This window comes from Pagrus major, chromosome 23 (genome assembly GCF_040436345.1).
Source record: "Pagrus major chromosome 23, Pma_NU_1.0".
Taxonomy (NCBI): domain Eukaryota; kingdom Metazoa; phylum Chordata; class Actinopteri; order Spariformes; family Sparidae; genus Pagrus; species Pagrus major.
Window position 1 is genome coordinate 13,942,985 of NC_133237.1, and position 16,873 is coordinate 13,959,857.

The 16,873-nt window shown below is 42.6% G+C and overlaps 3 protein-coding genes across 3 annotated transcripts; all 3 read right to left on the reverse strand.

Moving 5' to 3' along the window:
• Positions 1–4,613: 4,613 nt before the first annotated feature.
• Positions 4,614–6,893, reverse strand: LOC141019146 (parvalbumin beta-like). The gene is made up of 5 exons (XM_073493977.1): positions 6,802–6,893; positions 6,278–6,341; positions 6,031–6,163; positions 5,621–5,730; positions 4,614–4,923 (listed from the first exon to the last, which is right to left on the reverse strand). The coding sequence occupies exons 2-5, from the start codon at positions 6,333–6,335 to the stop codon at positions 4,898–4,900; spliced, it is 327 nt and encodes a 108-aa protein (XP_073350078.1). The 5' UTR covers positions 6,336–6,341; positions 6,802–6,893; the 3' UTR covers positions 4,614–4,897.
• A 1,578-nt stretch (positions 6,894–8,471) lies between these two features.
• Positions 8,472–9,762, reverse strand: LOC141019591 (parvalbumin beta-like). The gene is made up of 4 exons (XM_073494554.1): positions 9,684–9,762; positions 9,366–9,498; positions 8,977–9,086; positions 8,472–8,771 (listed from the first exon to the last, which is right to left on the reverse strand). Exons 1-4 carry the CDS (start codon positions 9,742–9,744, stop codon positions 8,746–8,748), a joined length of 330 nt encoding a protein of 109 aa, XP_073350655.1. The 5' UTR covers positions 9,745–9,762; the 3' UTR covers positions 8,472–8,745.
• A 4,378-nt stretch (positions 9,763–14,140) lies between these two features.
• Positions 14,141–16,027, reverse strand: pvalb5 (parvalbumin 5). The gene is made up of 4 exons (XM_073494435.1): positions 15,967–16,027; positions 14,823–14,955; positions 14,438–14,547; positions 14,141–14,163 (listed from the first exon to the last, which is right to left on the reverse strand). Exons 1-4 carry the CDS (start codon positions 16,025–16,027, stop codon positions 14,141–14,143), a joined length of 327 nt encoding a protein of 108 aa, XP_073350536.1.
• Positions 16,028–16,873: the final 846 nt, after the last annotated feature.

Sequence of the window (16,873 nt, forward strand, 5' to 3'; positions counted from 1 at the left end):
TTTATTCCTGTAGGAGGAACGACCATGGTGAATTATTAACATATGTATCCAGGTACAGAAGCACAACATAGAAGCTGACACTGATGGAGAGTAGAAAGTGACAAAACTGACACAGAAGTGAGGGCAGGAGAGGGAAAAGTTCTTAAATCTACAGAGTCAGGATGTGAAATCTTAATCTCATCCTGTAGATCAAACACGAGAGAAATAATAACTTTCTTTCTTTGTCTTTTGTCGCCTCCGACGCATAAAAGTCTCTCCTTTTACGCACGCCATTATTTCAGCTGTCACCTCACCACAGGCAGACTCTCCATTCTAAAATAAAAAAGTGCGCTAAATCTGCAGGAGCCAAGTCTAAAAACAAGTAAAAAAAAACCTTCCATCCAAAGCATCCTCGCAGCCAAACTTACCGTGTTAGTGGGAGATCTCGCCCGGTCGGTGATCCAGCGGAGAGGTAAGGCTATGTGGTGACTGCTGTCTGTCAAGGCGGATTTATATAGGTCTGATTGCAGTGACAATGGGGATTGCTTGAGTTACCTGTCTGTGGATCAAATTCTAACTGCCCGCCCCTGATCCAATTTCTCAGCTAACTAATTAACCTTTACTATTTATAACGCCCGGGGACACAGAGACCGGACCGCGGACCTCTGTAACGCCCTTGTAAATAGCAAATTAAGTTAAAAAGCGCATTCTTCTCCCCCATCCGCCACTCCCTCCCTGTCATCCCCTCACCCCTCCTCCTCCTCCTCCCCCTCCTCCTCCTCTCACCTCCAGAATTATACAGTACAGTAAATGCAGGGAGGCTGTAATGTAACTGCAATCTCTCTCTCCCTTCTCCCCCTCCACCACCACCCCTACCCTTTCATGCAGAGATCCTTTTACAGGCAGCGGTCCCAAAACGAGCACATCTGAGCTACATCCCGCAGCAAATATGCCCATTTTTATTACATTCGGGGCACATTTGTTGAGCTGTTGCAGAAGGAATATGGTGCAAAGAATACAAGGAATAGATTATGGAGTGGAAGAGGTCAAAATGACTCAGTGTCACCTTGAGGAGAAGTAAAGATATTGCTTAAAATGTTATTTTGGTAAAGATGAAAGTCTCCCTTATAAATAGTAGCATACTTGAGAAAAAGTCTGTAAGTATCCATATAAAACGTACTTAATTATCAAAAGTACAAGTAAAAGCACGTACTGTACGTTTTCATGTATGTACTGTATACTCATTTACTCATATACTCGCTTGGCCGATTAGCAGAGCCGATAATCCGCATTTTTCTTATAACTGGAATTAAAAATCAATTAATAAAAAAAAATTACTGCTTTGGGTCTGATGCAGCATGCAATCTATAAGCAACTAGTAACTGAAGTTATAACATATATGTGGTTGAAAAAAAAGTACAATGTAGTGGAGTGGAGGTATACAAGTTCCTGAAAAATGTACTTAAATACAGTACTTAAGTAAATGTACTTAGTTACATTCCATCAGTCCTATCACTGAGATCCATTAGTGAGGAATATCAATTCATTCACACTTTGTAATAACCATCATTAAATTAAATGTATAGTTAATCAGGGCTCCAGACTACCTTTCATACTGGTTGCACTGGTGCGTCTTTTTCCATTAAGGTGCACCCAATATTACATTTTAATTTATTTTCACATTATGTGAATGATTTTTAACAGGATAAGAGCTGCAAATACATGTTTTTCTTCATTTAACTCTCAGCACACGCAGCAAGAAATCGCAATTACCTCAATTGTTTAAGGAAATAATTTTGGGTGCATGTGTGACCAAAATAGTTGCACATGCCTGGAGCCCTGTTGTTTAAACTTTAGTTAATAGTTATCTAACTGTTAACAAACAATGAAATGCTTTATAACCAATTTATTAGTTCATTGTTTATTGTGAAGATCAGACTGATGTTTATAAACCTTTACAGTTGCTCAAGAAATGGTTTTGTAAAGCATTAAATCGTTTTAGTAGCAGTGAAATAACTATTAACCAAAGTTTAATTAACTGTATCATCCATATGGTGAATCCATGTGTAAGCTGTTTGTCTGGTGCACTCTGCTTCACCTGCCTTGGTTGCATTAAGCTTCTATCTGCTGTCGTTGCTCAGATTGACAACAGATGGAGTTAAGTATATTTAATGGTGTCTACAGTGATATGACCTCAAACACGTATAGCTGCTGATCGGTGAATGTCAGGGACTCCCTGAGCCTTCTCACTCACACACACTGACAGGGGGACAGTCTCGCTAAATTGCTTTGTCAACTGTGCTGATTAAGGGACGCGAGGTCACCCTCTGCTGTCGGTGTGTCCCGTCCTGCCTTGATGGTGATGATGATGCATTATGAGCAGTGTCCCAGGTATTCACATGCACTATTAAAAGAGAGGTGTAGCAGTCAGAGGTCAAACAAGGCTTCATTTATATAGGGCTTTGGTCATTTGGACACTTTGATTCATCCAGTTTTAAGGGAGCACAGAGCTGCACAATGGACTTTTTGTCCAGCTGCAAAACGACCAATTTAGGGTTGTCTTTTTCCGAGGGCGTTTGTGGCCCCCGGCGGCTCTGGCACAAACAAATCCAGCGGTCATTACGCACACTCCTGGGAGAATGTTGGCTGCAGCAGCACATGGAAAAAGAAGGTTATTTCTCTCCGTGGTGTAAGGTTAGTTGAAGGTGTGCATATGCAGCATGCAGCAGCAGCAGTGTGAGGAGGAGAAAGACAGACATGCACAGTGCAATCATTATGCACAATATTAAACCAGATATTAAAACATAAATGCTCGACTTTAATCAATAGTCCAACTGGTTTCAGAGTCTGGCGTGCGCTCTCCAAAATGACTGCAACCTGACACTTGGGGATATCCTTGAATGTAACCAAAGGCAGGGACACAGCAGCCCCCGGCCAGCTTCCTCACATTAGAAGTCAGACTTTTGGCAGCGCGTCGCTCTCTGCACGCGTCAGCTGGTGGCCGTGAGCTGCAGGTAGTGTTGGCCCCAGGGCGATGTCAGGACATGCACTAAAGAGCCTCTTAAACATTATTTAAAAGCCTGAAGACAGAAGACATATGTCAATAGGAAGCAATCCAAATACATTTTATGTTCTTCAATTGTATTTGTTATTTTCTGGGTTAAATTTGACATGATGTTCAGTGACAAGAACAGGTGTTTTGTGTGCACAGTGGATGCACTGCAGCTTTTTTGTTGAATTGTCTGGCAGCACCCTGTTGTCTTTCATTATTGAATAAAAGCTTGTAGGATCTCCGGTGGTTTGTCATTGTCAGCCTCTCTTAAACCTAATCCCGGTGCCAACTTGTTAATGGGGCCCCTCAACAAGTGATGTGCTGCTGCTGCTTCTGCTGCTGCTGCTGAGAGCTCCTCGTGAAGCCGCACTCCTGAGCAGGTAAAGAGAAACTCAATCATCTCCTCAGGACTGTGTGTGAAAAAGAGACAGGAGAGGACACCGGATCGAGAGCTTTACCCACACCCGGTGCATGATGTCATGCGCCATGTTGATACCTGACAGACTATACTGTTACTGGGCAATCATTTATTCATTTACATTTGCTAATGTCCTTTACAAGCCTGGATGTATAGATCCTCTCCCTTCATTCCGTTCAGGCTTGTTTTTGGAAATAAAACATGATTATTATATGGTCCTGCATGTGTTTCCCATGTGAATAGGGCCCCATAACTTATATTCAGGCTCTTCTGCCAGGAATGTTTGAATCGAAAGGGTCAGATTTCCAAACAGCTGTCGTTTTTATTGCCAGATGATTCGTTGTAAGGTCTTGTCTCTGTCTCAGCTTCTATTGTTAACGGACACGAGGCCATCTAGTGGCTGCAGGATGGAGCCTCATGAACACAGGCTACATTTAGACTTTTTATTGATGCTGATAGAATTTATTGCTCACCATTACTGTTTATGTACTGTCGAAATATTTTCAAATCGCTGCTTTGGCCAAATTTGTCTTCTTCTTCTTCTCTATTTTTTACTTTAATGAAAGTCATTGGATTGAACAGAGAAAGAGAAAGAATTGAGACATGTAATGTAATTTGAGAGTGTGTGTGCGTATATATACTCTTCTTCTAATGTTCTTAATATCTAGACATATCTGTTTTTTTAACTGAAAGTCTATTTTTATACTTAATTCATATTTTTAAAGGGGTGATATGTAAAAAAAATGTAGTTGAAAAGATTCAAAAAGGAACTAAAATGATCAACAGAATGTGATTGAGTAGCAGTCTTGGTATTATGATATCAATGTACCTTGTTGCAGTGGTATCTAGATTTGCACGCTAACCAGCTAGCAGTCCAAAGCTCCTGTGCTAGCGGTTTAAAAGCTGCCAATTCCCTTGTTACCTGAGCTCCCAGTCTGAACCACTAGCTGCACGGCTAACTGAGCTAAGTGGCTAAGACAGCTACAGTCAGCAGTTACTCTGACGATATGCTACTCACTATTTGTTGATGAGTATGAATTTGACAGGTAAGTGATAAGTAAAACAATTTATCTGTAACCTATATATACATTTCTAACCACAGAAGTCCCAGTTCTTCTGTTTATGTTCATTCTTTTGGTTGTTTTATTTCACGCAAAAGTCCAATAAGACCACAGCAAAAGAATATTTATTCTTTTTGTACCGTTCGTTCCTGGAAAGTGCATCATATAGATTTTACAGTAAGCAAAATTCATATTTAAGACATGAACACAACCGAGCGACATTCACAATCATCATCATTTTGGACAGTGTGTTGCATAGGAGGATAAACGTCTGTTCAGCAAATGTATAAAAATTATTTATATTCAGATGAAAAGGGGGGAGGTCGACGTGGGCTTTGTTGTTCCATCAGAGCAGGTGTTGTTGGTCATTGGCCATTGTATGACACATTACACTTTAACCATTTCAGCGAACTCTGCAGGGAGACACAAGAAAAACACAGTTAGTCGGTGTCACAGGGTTATTCAGTTTTATTCATTTTACTCAAGCGGCACCCAGCACTGTGTCTGGATGACTGCAGCTTCCAGCACTACCTGAGGCTGACTAGTGCCTGGTTCTCAGCTGCAGAGCGCCTGTCTATCTGTCTCTGGTGAGTGGCAGTTTCTTAATTGGTGTGTTAAAATCAATAAATAGTAACTGTGACCAGCAAGTAGACGTAGACTGAACTAATCTGTTTTACCACAATGATATGAACCCAAAATGAAGCGATTTCTCTGTGATCTGACTGCAATAAATGCATTGAAAGGATGCTGAAATAACAACATCATAATGCTGCCTTGTAAAAAAACCTGAATTCATGCTTCATCAGGTCTGTCGGCCAGATGACAAGTGAACAACTTTTAAAATGCTTGTTCCCTGAATGGAGTTCGGATCCATCAGAGCTATGCTGTGCTGAGACGTATTTCCAAAACTTACCAGGCAGTCTGACTTCCTTGCTCACTTCCCTCCACAGCTGCTCTTTATTTGTCTCAATATGAGTAGATGTGTTAGGGCACAGCTCTATTGGTACCTCATTAAAGTTGTAAACATTAAAAACTGTTTTTGAATTTCTTATGTAAAACTACATAGCAGGCCTTTAATATCCCAAGATAACAGCTGAGCAGAGTCCGTACCGTCAGCGCCGATCTTGCCGTCACCGTCGCTGTCTCCGGCCTTAAGGAATTTCTTGGTCTCGTCGTCGGTCAACGCGCGTGCACCTGCCTTGAAGTTCTGCAGGAACAGCCTGCAGACACACACACGCACACACACACGCACACACACACACGGGCGGTGGTTAGTTCACGGACCTCAGCTCAGACTGAGACACACTTCAGACTCAACCTGACCACAAATAGATCCTGATGAAGATTCTTGAGCCTATCATGTACATTCCCCTCCAATAGTTAAAAGGCAGGTGGACATGAACAGAAAGATGAAGCAGGCTGCTAAAGATAGTGTGACTTTACATTCCCCACAGCCATGTAAGAACAATACACCTAAAGCACTGTTCACTGGTGTGGGCACATTTGTGTGAATGTCTTACTTGAGCTCCTCCTCCTCAATGAAACCACTCTTGTCCTGGTCGATGACGAAGAAGGCCTCCTTCACGTCCGCGCCGGACTTTCCGGCCAGTCCGCATGCATGGAAGAACTTCTTGTGGTCGAATGTGCCAGCGTCTGAAATGAGTGCAGATCTGTGAGCCTATACTAAAACAACAACAAACCAAACTACACATAAAAGCACAGAACAAGGAGGAGCTGTGGTTGTGATTGTGTAAGGTGGAGGGTCACCTTTGCACCCTTCCAGGGCTTTAGCGACATCAGCATCCTTCAGTCCTTTGAAAGGCATCCTGAACTGCAGAAATCAAATAAAAGCGAATAATACGGGTGATAAAGTCACTGACATGTGAAGCAACAACTTAACTGCACTTGATTCATATTTGCTTAATCTTTTAGAAGAAGTACACTAATGAATCACATTAAATTAAGTGGATATGGACCATTTTAAACAACATATCGCCTCTTCACAGTCTGTCGCCAGAATTGTCAAATTGTCATTATTCCGATTAGAAATAAATCAGAGTAGAAATTCAAATTTCCGCTTCTTTCCGAGTTTGATGTCCCACTCGAGAGATTGACGGGTGACAACTCTACAGTCGCTGTAATCCACGTCTTCATCGCAATGTGAAGTCCACATTAAAAAAAAAAAATAATAATAAAAATCAGGTTTTCTCAGAGATGCCCAGCGTGATGCTGCGGGCTTTTCCCCGCACGGGTCCCCGCTGTCTTCCCTCCTCCATTTCATTCAAACTCACCTCTGCTGTCTTTGCTCGGTGGGGTACAGATGACACAGACAAGACTCGAGTCGACTGCGGTGATCTTCCCGGTGCTCCCCGGTGACCTTTTATAGTTTCGCTCCGATCGGAAATCTGAGGCATAAGATAACTGACACCGTGGAGAAGGGGGGGTGGCGAAAATCTCGTCCCTGCGAGCCAGAGTCTATTTTAAGTTTCACAAATGAAGACGCTTAAAAGGTGCGTTTGAAGAAGTCTTTCATATCCCCCATAACGCTAAGAATAGGCCTGTGCACTGCTGAGGAGGACGAATTGGGAAGCGCTGCTGGCACCTCTCAGTCGTATTCAGGAGGAGCGTGCGTGCGCTAGAGGCGCGTAAGTGGCGCTAATTGGTTGTTTTTTCCTCTTTTTGAGCAACAATGTTGAGCTGGAGGGTGTTGACTGTTGTATTCAGGGGTCACTTTGAGAAAAAGAGTAGAGCTTATTAATGAGATAGTGTCAGAGTGCACATTATAGTTAACCTTGTGAGAAACAGATGTTTTCGATAGATGCCTGTGTACCTATCATCTAAATTAATTATTTTGTGTTTTGTTCAGATTTAGCCTGTGTCTGGGAGTGAATTAAGCATTTAGATCAGGTTTTTAATAGTCTTCTATTCCAAGTTTGAATCAATCCCATTTTGTTTGGCATGTTTTCTTTGTTTTTTAAGTGCACATTGTCTAAATAAGATGAGAAAAAGATTATTTTTTGACAAAAACCCCTTCGACTGCTGTTTTCACCTTGCCAATCTTTTTGTAAGTCATAAGTCAACATGTTAAAAAGCACAAATTGTTCACACTTTTCTTTCTATAAACTCCAAATAAAGTAAAAAAGAAAAGAAAAAGAAAGAAAGAAAAGAAAGGAAAGGGGAGAAGGGAATTCTCAATCTTTGCCCGCACAGTTAAATCTCTGCCTGTAATGCTGATAGTAGCTCTGGCCTGTAGGTGGCAGCACTGTCCCGTGAGGTAACCCTGCTGTCACCATGCCTCTTTTCTGTTTTGACCACTTGGTTGATGGCAACAAGCTCAGGCTGTCATCTGATATGGTTGAGGCTTTAAATATTGCTGACTTGCAGCTCCCTGAGCATTCGTAGCTTCCCCTGAGGATTGTAATTCCACTTAAGTATTTCTGTGTATAAAGAATTATGTCACTTTTAAATCCCAGTGAGAAAACTAAAGAGAAAAATTGATTTGTTTAAAAAAAAAATTTAAAAACTCCTCAGAAATCTAAAGATCTGCATCTATGCACCAGATTCAAGCTGCTGAAAAGGCTGCTGATGCAACAGGGGCTGTTAATAGCCCCCCTGTTGCCACAGCACATCATCTAATTGACTACGCAGCAGTTGGTGGAGAAAAAGACCTTGGATCAGGCCAGCTAATTGCACTATGTGTGTGACAGCTATCCGTTGCAAACCTCCCAGGATCTTGGAAGCATGCAAGCAAAGCCCCAGGGCCTTTCCCACTACGTTTGCCAGCTCGTGGCTCGTGTCCAGCTGAACTCCCCCTCCCCGTTAAGCAATTATCAAAACAAGTGCAGGGCAGGTCGGTTCAATTGCCTCTCAGCACCTCTTCAAAATCCCATTTTAAGATCCCCCGCCCATTGTGTTGAGAAAGCCCCATGCAGCATGCTAAAGAAGACTGACCTGAAGGAGATGACTTTACACCAAAAGAGTATTTATTCCTGGTTTTTTCACTCTTCCTCAATAGTGCATGTGGTGATGTACAGTTTGCACAAGTCATTTTTCAGAACATTTAACACACCCAAATAACATTTCACAGTAAAAGCATGTGTTCCATGTTTGAGAAATACTCCGCAGGCAACTCATAAATAAGGTATAAAAAATATTCTTTCAGCTGATGATTACTGGTTCTTGCAAGGAGCTCACAGTTCCATGAAAGGAAGAAGGGGATCTTGGTCAATGGAAATTTATGCCTTAACAAGGGCAGCAAACTCTGTGAAAACAGAATGAGACTGCCATTAGTAGAGAACAAAAGACAGTCAGATTCTTGTGTCATCAGCAAATTGGTTGGACCCATTTGCTGACCAAGACTTTGAGTGTGTGCAGATATTAGAAGAATGTGAGTGGATGTTAAATGCTGATTAACTTGCAGGCGTGTGTATCTTTGCTACATTCAAAGCAGGAAAGAGGATTCTCACCGTCGACTCCGATCTTGCCATCACCGTCACTGTCACCAGCGGCGAGGAAAGCCTTGGTCTCCTTGTCAGTGAGTGCTCTGGCGGACTTACCGAAGTTCTGCAGGAACAGCCTGACAGAGGTGGACAAAAGAGCAGGAGTTAAAGCGATGAACATCTCAGACTGTGTTGATTGGTCTGTTTGGAAATCACTGAGCAGAATGAGTGTCCTTTAAAGGCACAATGTGATGTGTAAATAAGCCTGCTCATAGGTATTTAACTGTTTTAGGTTATTAAACATTGCCTTTCTTTAGTTTGTCTAGAGCTTTAAGTGTGTAACCAAGTTCTAAAATCTTGTCTTGGTGCCTTAGAGGCCATTTCTTGCTCAAGTGTGCATTTCCTGAGTGTCTTACTTCAGCTCCTCCTCCTCAATGAAGCCACTGTTGTCCTGGTCAATGATGGCGAAGGCCTTCTTGACCTCATCAGCGGACTTGCCGGACAGGCCGCATGCCTTGAAGAACTTCTTGTAGTCGAAGGAGTCAGCAGCTGGAACATACATGTTAGCACAATTAGCACCCAGGCTGCTACGGTACAGGACTTACTTGAGTAATGTGATATGTGATAACTTTGCAGTTTATGTGACACATTGTGAAGAGTGCACTCCAGATGTTTTTATGTCAGCAAATGTGCAGTGAAAAGAAAGGGCACTAAGTGAAGACAGGGAGGCTCACCTGAGCAGCCATCCAGGGCGGCTTTCATGTCAGCATCACTGAGAACACCAGAAAAGGCCATTTTTTCTTATTTATTCTAGAGGAGAGAGAGAAGACAAGGCTCAGGGTTAGTTTAAGCATCACAAATCCAGTACAGTGATCATGTTGTTGCTCTGAAAATCCTGCTTTAAAGCAAACTGATTCTGTGTCTGTGGATCTAAGATGCATTGCCTTCAGAGATGTATTCTAAGTGCTCATCTCCCATGACTTTCCTGTGTTTTAACTCATCAGATATCAAACAGAGACTCAAACCATCGGTGTCCTCTAGCTTCACATCAGGCATTATTATTATTATTAACATTGTATTTTAAAGTTGTTTGCTTAAAAATATCCACCGGCTTCTTTCGGTCACGATTCAGCTAATTCACTGCTTTAATTTGCAAATGCTGTCAGGCAGCATCACCGCTCCTGTTCGTTTACTTCTCTACTCTTTGCCTACGGATGCCACAAACACAAGCCTGGCTGTGTGTATCCCAACGCGTTATGCTGCTGTGACACTAAACAGGCTAGATGATGCTCCCACTGTGAGGCCAACAATAAACAGTGCAGCAGCAAACATGCTTTTTTTTCTCCTTCCCCCTCCCTGTTTTTTTTTTCATCCGGTTAAAAGAGATCATAGCGCAATTATCCTCCACAAAAGTTGATCCTTAGAAATCAAAAGTGTGGCCCTCCTGCAGTCCCGTGTGGTAGCAGTGGTTGTCGGCTATGTTGGCTCCTTTTCTCCCTACAGTTATAGTCCACGGGGCTCTCCTGGTCTCAATCCCTTTCCTTCCAGTGCAAGCTGCCAGCCAAGTGCGGCCTTTGCGCGCTTCCCACTCACCTTTGCGCTGCGTTGAGGCGAGTGAAAACCAAGGCGGACTCGTTTGACTGCCTCAAGTCTCCTTCCCTCGCTCTTTTATAGCCGACAGCAACACCATTTACAGCGCTTTGCGTCTCAGTATCAGGTATACCAAGATGCATGGGTTTCGAAAAAATGTGTCTAGTAGTCTCGTCCTATTTTTAGGCGAACAAATGAGGATGCTACCATGTGTGCGGAGGCCTATAGCTAGACGTGTGGAAACCCGAGCAGGCCCGCTGCTCACTGGCTTCACTGGACATGTTGCTCTCTTATGATTTACGGGCAACATTTAAGATGCGACGAGATTATAAATGATATGAATGGGAATGTGTCAGGCTGATTAAAGTCGAGGAGGCCGATGGGGAGATCTGATTGGTGCGTGTGAGGAAAAACACCAAGAAGTCGGGGCCAAATAAGCTGCTGATCGCTGTTTTAATAGGGGGTGTTTAATGGGTAGCCCTGAAACGTGATACGTCATTCTGGAGAGAAGTAGCCTATTAGGTCAGTAAAATGCTGTGAATATATGTGACAGGGCTGCCCTCGAAAACACTCTTGCTTTTTATTGAGTCTGTGTTATCCCTTGAAGGTTTGTGAAACCCTTTTGAGGTTTGACCCATTTTTCCTTAAATGTAATTGGAAGTTCATCCTGGTCATAAAAAATACGCATGGGGGACCCAGGAGAGCAAATACCACAAAGAACATTTTCCATTCTTAAGTTGATAAAATTGACCTAACATTAATTATCTTTTTGGGAAAAGTGTTTCCTAAACTGTTAATTAATCAGATTATGGTTATTCCTCCTTACAAAGCTGCTCACTCCATGGTTTTCCCCGAACACTTCTGTTGAATTTAGGAATGGACTGCCGCTTTAATCGTCTTTGGTAGTGTCGTTTTTGTGACGAGGTACCTTGACATTGTTCTCTTCGATCAGAATTCATAGACCTGTCAATGATTGCAAGCCGCCCTGGTCCTGAGGCAGCAAAGCATCCCCAAACAAATAAACCCCCAAAAAGTCACCCTCCGTTCCACAGAACATTGTTCCAGCAGCCTTCTGGTTCATCCATTTGGTGTTTAGTAAACTTTAGATGCTCTATCCTGCCGAACCCACCATTCTCATTCAGTGTTTGTCTGATGGTAGACTCTCTCAGATCCTTAGATGTGTCCCTGGGGTTCTTTGTGACCCTCCAGGAGCATTATACACCTTTCTGTGGGTGGTGTACACTCTCTGCCTAACTGTGTATTGTTGACTGTTAAAAGATGGGTTTGAACCTTTTCCAGCCTGGTGACCATCAACAACTTGTTGTCTGTCTCTGCAGAAATCTCTTTTGATCGAGGCATGGCTCACCTCCACAAACCTGTGTGGTAAAGACAAGACTTTGATAATAAAGATAGAGGGACGGCTAAACTCATACCTGATTGTTATCCCATTACATTTTTAATGAAAAATTTATTTCATCTAGTTTTAGGACTTGAATGAAGATCTGATCAAATTTTAGATAACATTAATGCAGAAATACAAAAAGATTATAAGGGATTCAAAAACTTTCTAGCTTTAGTTTATGATTAAGTTAAAGCTTAATAGTTCCTTCCTTTCTTTCCTTCCATCATTCTTCCTACTTTGTGCTGTTGTTCACAAATGATCCCATTCATATGCATTACACGCCCGCAGTGCATCTGTCCAATATCATTTATTTGATACTCTTGCCTGCAGTGTCAGTGGTAGGAGTTAATTTACTTCATTGTCTGGTTATTTCCCATAGAGTTGGTATTCTTCTCAGCTTGTAAGGAGTTCATTTTAAATTATTGGAGTCAGGCTTTTCATTCTTGCATGTGGAGCAGTTGCAGCACATTCCTAGAGATGGTCTCAGATGATAGATATGTGCAGCCTCAGCCAATCTGCTGTCCTGTCACATCAACCAGCTACCTAAAGTATATGCTACCGTATATCTCCATAAGGTTCATCTGAAGTCAACACGCAGTGAGTCGAGTTTCACTCCAACCCAGCGTCCTAACAGGGACAAGAGGCCTATACCACTGGATCCCTAACCTTAGTAGGCACCAATCGTTCAGACTATTTTTTGAGTGTAGTCTGATTGCGTGTACGAACAAGTTAGCAATATGTTGACAACTCATTTTACGCTTCCATGGCATGAAACGCAGCTCATTTTTCTCACAGGTGACTAATTTAACAGGCCGGAGACCTCCCCCCTTTTTTTTCTCAGTGTATTTGTGTGACTGATGAATGTGTTTTTGTGGCCTGTGTGACCTCTTTAGAAATATGTGCCCCTTGACTGTTAACCATCGTTTAAACCTTAATCAGTCATCAAGGACATTCGTCTCAGAGTCATATTGGTTCTATATTTTCAATAACTTTGGTGGATATTTCTACCCGTTTCTGCCCGACCCTGAAATCTGTTTAAGAGAAGGCACTCGTCCCAATCAGGGCCGTAACCCCGAAGCCAACACCATGGGGGACCAAACCCCCCACAATTTTGGTGAGGTGGGGGTGGGTGTGGTTGGGATCTATGCACTTCTTGAGATATCCAGATATTATGACCAAGGTTTAACAAATTGTTGTTTTTATTTACATAATTACAAATAATCTTGTGTTTTTATTTTATTTGTTTAGCTCTTTTTTATACAGATCCTTGAAGTCTTACATGTTAACTGGGCCCAGACACCTGATCAGATCTTGATCTAAACCTCCGGTTGTTGTCACTAAGACATCGAGTTTCGTGGGAAACCGCTCAGTAGTTTTTGTGTAATCCTGCTGACAAACCAACTAACGACACATGGAACATAACCTCCTTGGCAGGGGTAACGTTGGTTTGTACTCAAAGTTGAGTTGACTGCTGCATCCGGAAGTTGTGCCACCTGGCACTTTAAATTGTGTATCATAAACATGTCTTCTGTGGGCATCAAGAGATCAAATGATGTAAATTGTACGAATGGTCTTCCTCGCACTCTATGACAAAACCTGCAGTATCAAAGTAGATGACAGCCTTTTCAGCAACATTTGAGCTCCAGTATTTCAACATTTTATTGTGTCAATCCAAACAATATGCACATTTTTGCATATACACGACATTGCCAACCACCAAGTCTAGGTATTGCTGCAACAGCTTTTCTCTCTGAACCAGCTTGCTGTCTTTATGCTGCATGTAGGATCATTTGATAATCATAATATTATCAGTCACCTCTAACTTTTCGTATACACGCAGTCAGGATCAAGTTAATTTAAACCCCTGAATACCTTGCATGTCACCACACTAGCCTCTGAAGCCCATACCCTGCCATAGAATAAAATAAGACACAGCACACAGTGACATCACATTTTAAATACATTTATTAATCCATTACAGGTACCTGATTTAATCAACACACAACAACTAATATCCAGCTTCAGCCGGCTGTCCACCAAACATCTTATTCATTATAGTATCACATCAACAAGGAAGAGCAGCAGCAGGCAGGTGCAGATTATCTGAGGTTTCTGGTCCAGCTGGAAAGTCAGGATGTCCTGAGAAACCCACCATTCAAAAAAGGGAAAGACAGTCGTGGTCGTGTGTGCTTGTTCTCTTTATTTCAGCATATCGCAGAACTCTGCGGGGGAGAAACAGAAACAGAGGATTCAGTCAGATTCCTATTAAGCACAACAGCATTCTCCAGGCAAGAAGTCGGTGTCACACAACATTATGGTTAAGCAAGATGACCAAGCAGAAAACAGATTATATTCTGTGTGCTTTCATTGTGTTTTTGTGTGTGCTTTTTTTAGACTGCAATTTCAGCACTAAGTAATGGACAGCTCCCCTGTACAGATGGCTCCTCTCCTCATCTGCAGACAGCTTTTCGTGGAAAATGTTTCACATGCACGCACCTTCCAGCCCAATCTTGCCATCCCCGTCCTTATCTCCTGCAGCCATCAGAGCCTTGGTCTCAGCCACAGTCAGCTCCCTCGCCCCCGGAGAGAAATTCTGCAGGAACAGCCTGATGTTTGCACAAAAAAATATCAACGATAAGTTCAACCTTGTATCATTGTGGATTTTATCTTTCTTGATGGCATTTTCTCCCCCTCTAGGGCTTTTTTTTTTCTGAGCTGTCTTAACCCGCCCCCCTCCATCACTCCCTCACCAGTCCTCCCCTCATGTATCACTGAGTTCATTCACAGAAGAAATGTGCTTCATTCATACACTGACCTCAGCCTGAGGCCACCACAATGGACATAGATGTAACACACATGCACTCACACACCCTATCCTTACTTGAGCTCCTCCTCCTCGATGTATCCACTCCTGTCTTGGTCCAGAATTGTAAACACTTTTTTCCCATCTGCCTCAGAGGAGCCGGTCAGCCCCACTTGTGCAAAGAATGACTTGAAGTCGAATGTGCCCGGAGCTACAGATGCAGAGAGAGAGAGGGGGGAGAGAACTTGAGAGAGAGGAGACAGATGTGGGAGCTAGAGGTCGATCGCAGAATGACGAGAAAGCAAGAATGGCGAGGGGCTGAATAGAGATGTCGCATTAACTCATTCGCTCAGATGACTTTCATTCTTCAACCGGTGACATTTACCAATATACACCCTGTAGCGCATTACTGTCTTAGATTGTTATAGGCTTTGTTACTATGCCATTGAAACAGTCAAAGCAGACTGAATATCTCTTGTGGGTCTGAGGCAATCATAAAATCTTAAAAGCTTTTTATTTATAAAGCCATTCTGAGTGGAAATTCTGGTCCAGGGTGAGTTTTCGGGTGTAAGATTTGCACTCTGATTTAAAAATGAATCATCTTGTGTAAATCGAGGGGAGTCTTTAAAAAATGTATCCCCAACCCCGAGGTGACTCATTTCTATCACTTCTTGGAATGAATCACAAAAATACTTCTTTCTCTTGCTGATGCGCACGAAAAATGAACGTACAACTGACAAAGTTTGAATGTTTTTTTGCCTGAAACATTCCCAGAAGGAGGGATTTCTTCAATAAAGGGCGTATAAGTACTGACATTTGATATTCATTGGTGCGGTTGAGCTGTGTTCGCCTTGTCATGCAGTCAGATTTGAGATAAATGTTTAAGTGCTTTGGGATGTGAGGGTGGTACAGCTCGTGTGATTTTTTCTCTGTGTGAATGCTCAACATAAACACTTTGGTATCTGGGTGGTAACTGCTCTCCTGCCACATGGCTGCCTGGTTACCTGTCTGTGCCTGGTTCACAGTGGGGACAGGGAGCCTGTCCCCACTGTGCATCACAACACATCACACAGGTATCCCCTGTGGGAGTGGGAGTGGGAGTGGGTTTAACAATGCCTCTCACTCTCTCTGTCTTTGGACTCATGTTCACCTAAAGTATGTATTCATGTCTTAAAGATAAGTATGTGCGTCCCTGCGTGTGAGCGTGTGCCGTCTGACTCACTTTGACAAGCCTGGACCGCAGCCTTGATGTCCTCGTCGCTCAGCATCCCTGCAAATGCCATGGTCCTCTGTAGCTGCCTGAGGGATACAAACACACATGCACGCACGGGAAAAAAATGCAAAGTGACAGTGAATGAAACAGGTGCAGGTGTTTTCTGCTGTCAGGTAACAGTTTCTGTCTGATAAGATAGATTGAGCAAGATCATTCCTCTGTGGGTAGTCTTCAGGGACGTCAGAGTCTGAGTTGTACGTTTTATCAGGAGGGCTGTACCATTTTCAGAGTCAGGTTAAACCACATTAACAAAAGATATAACTTTGAATTGTTCCTTCAGAGAGAGAAACAAATATATTTCATCATATGACATGGACTAAATCACGTGCATGATGATCAAGGTTTGTTTCACAAAATGAAAGAATTTTCTTCCCCACAGAGAAAGTTATTACAACTTGAACACAAAAAAGGTTGAACATCCTTTTGTTTTGTTTTGTTTTGTACCCCCCCCCCCCTCTTTTAAACAAAAGAATTGACATGCTCCAAAGTGCAAACACGCACAGAACTGCTATCATCACACTAACATCACCGTGCACATGAATTTGCAAAAAGGAAAAAAAAAAAGAGCTTGGTACTCACCGTGCGGTTGGAGGTTTGCGCTCTCTGAGCCTGTGATGTGCTGAGCTCTGCCTCTCTTGCTTTGTGCCAGTGAGCCAACGACACTCTCTCGCAGCAGCTTCGTGATCCGGAGTGCAAGAAGCAACCTGACGTATCTGTCCTCAAATCCAGGGAGATTTCCCCCACGCCACTGAAAGCCTCCTCCTCCTTCATCAGTTAATCAGAGCAGATAATTGTCTCCCTCATATTGTTTTGAAAAAAAAAACATACAAAAAAGATAAAATATTGACATTTCAAT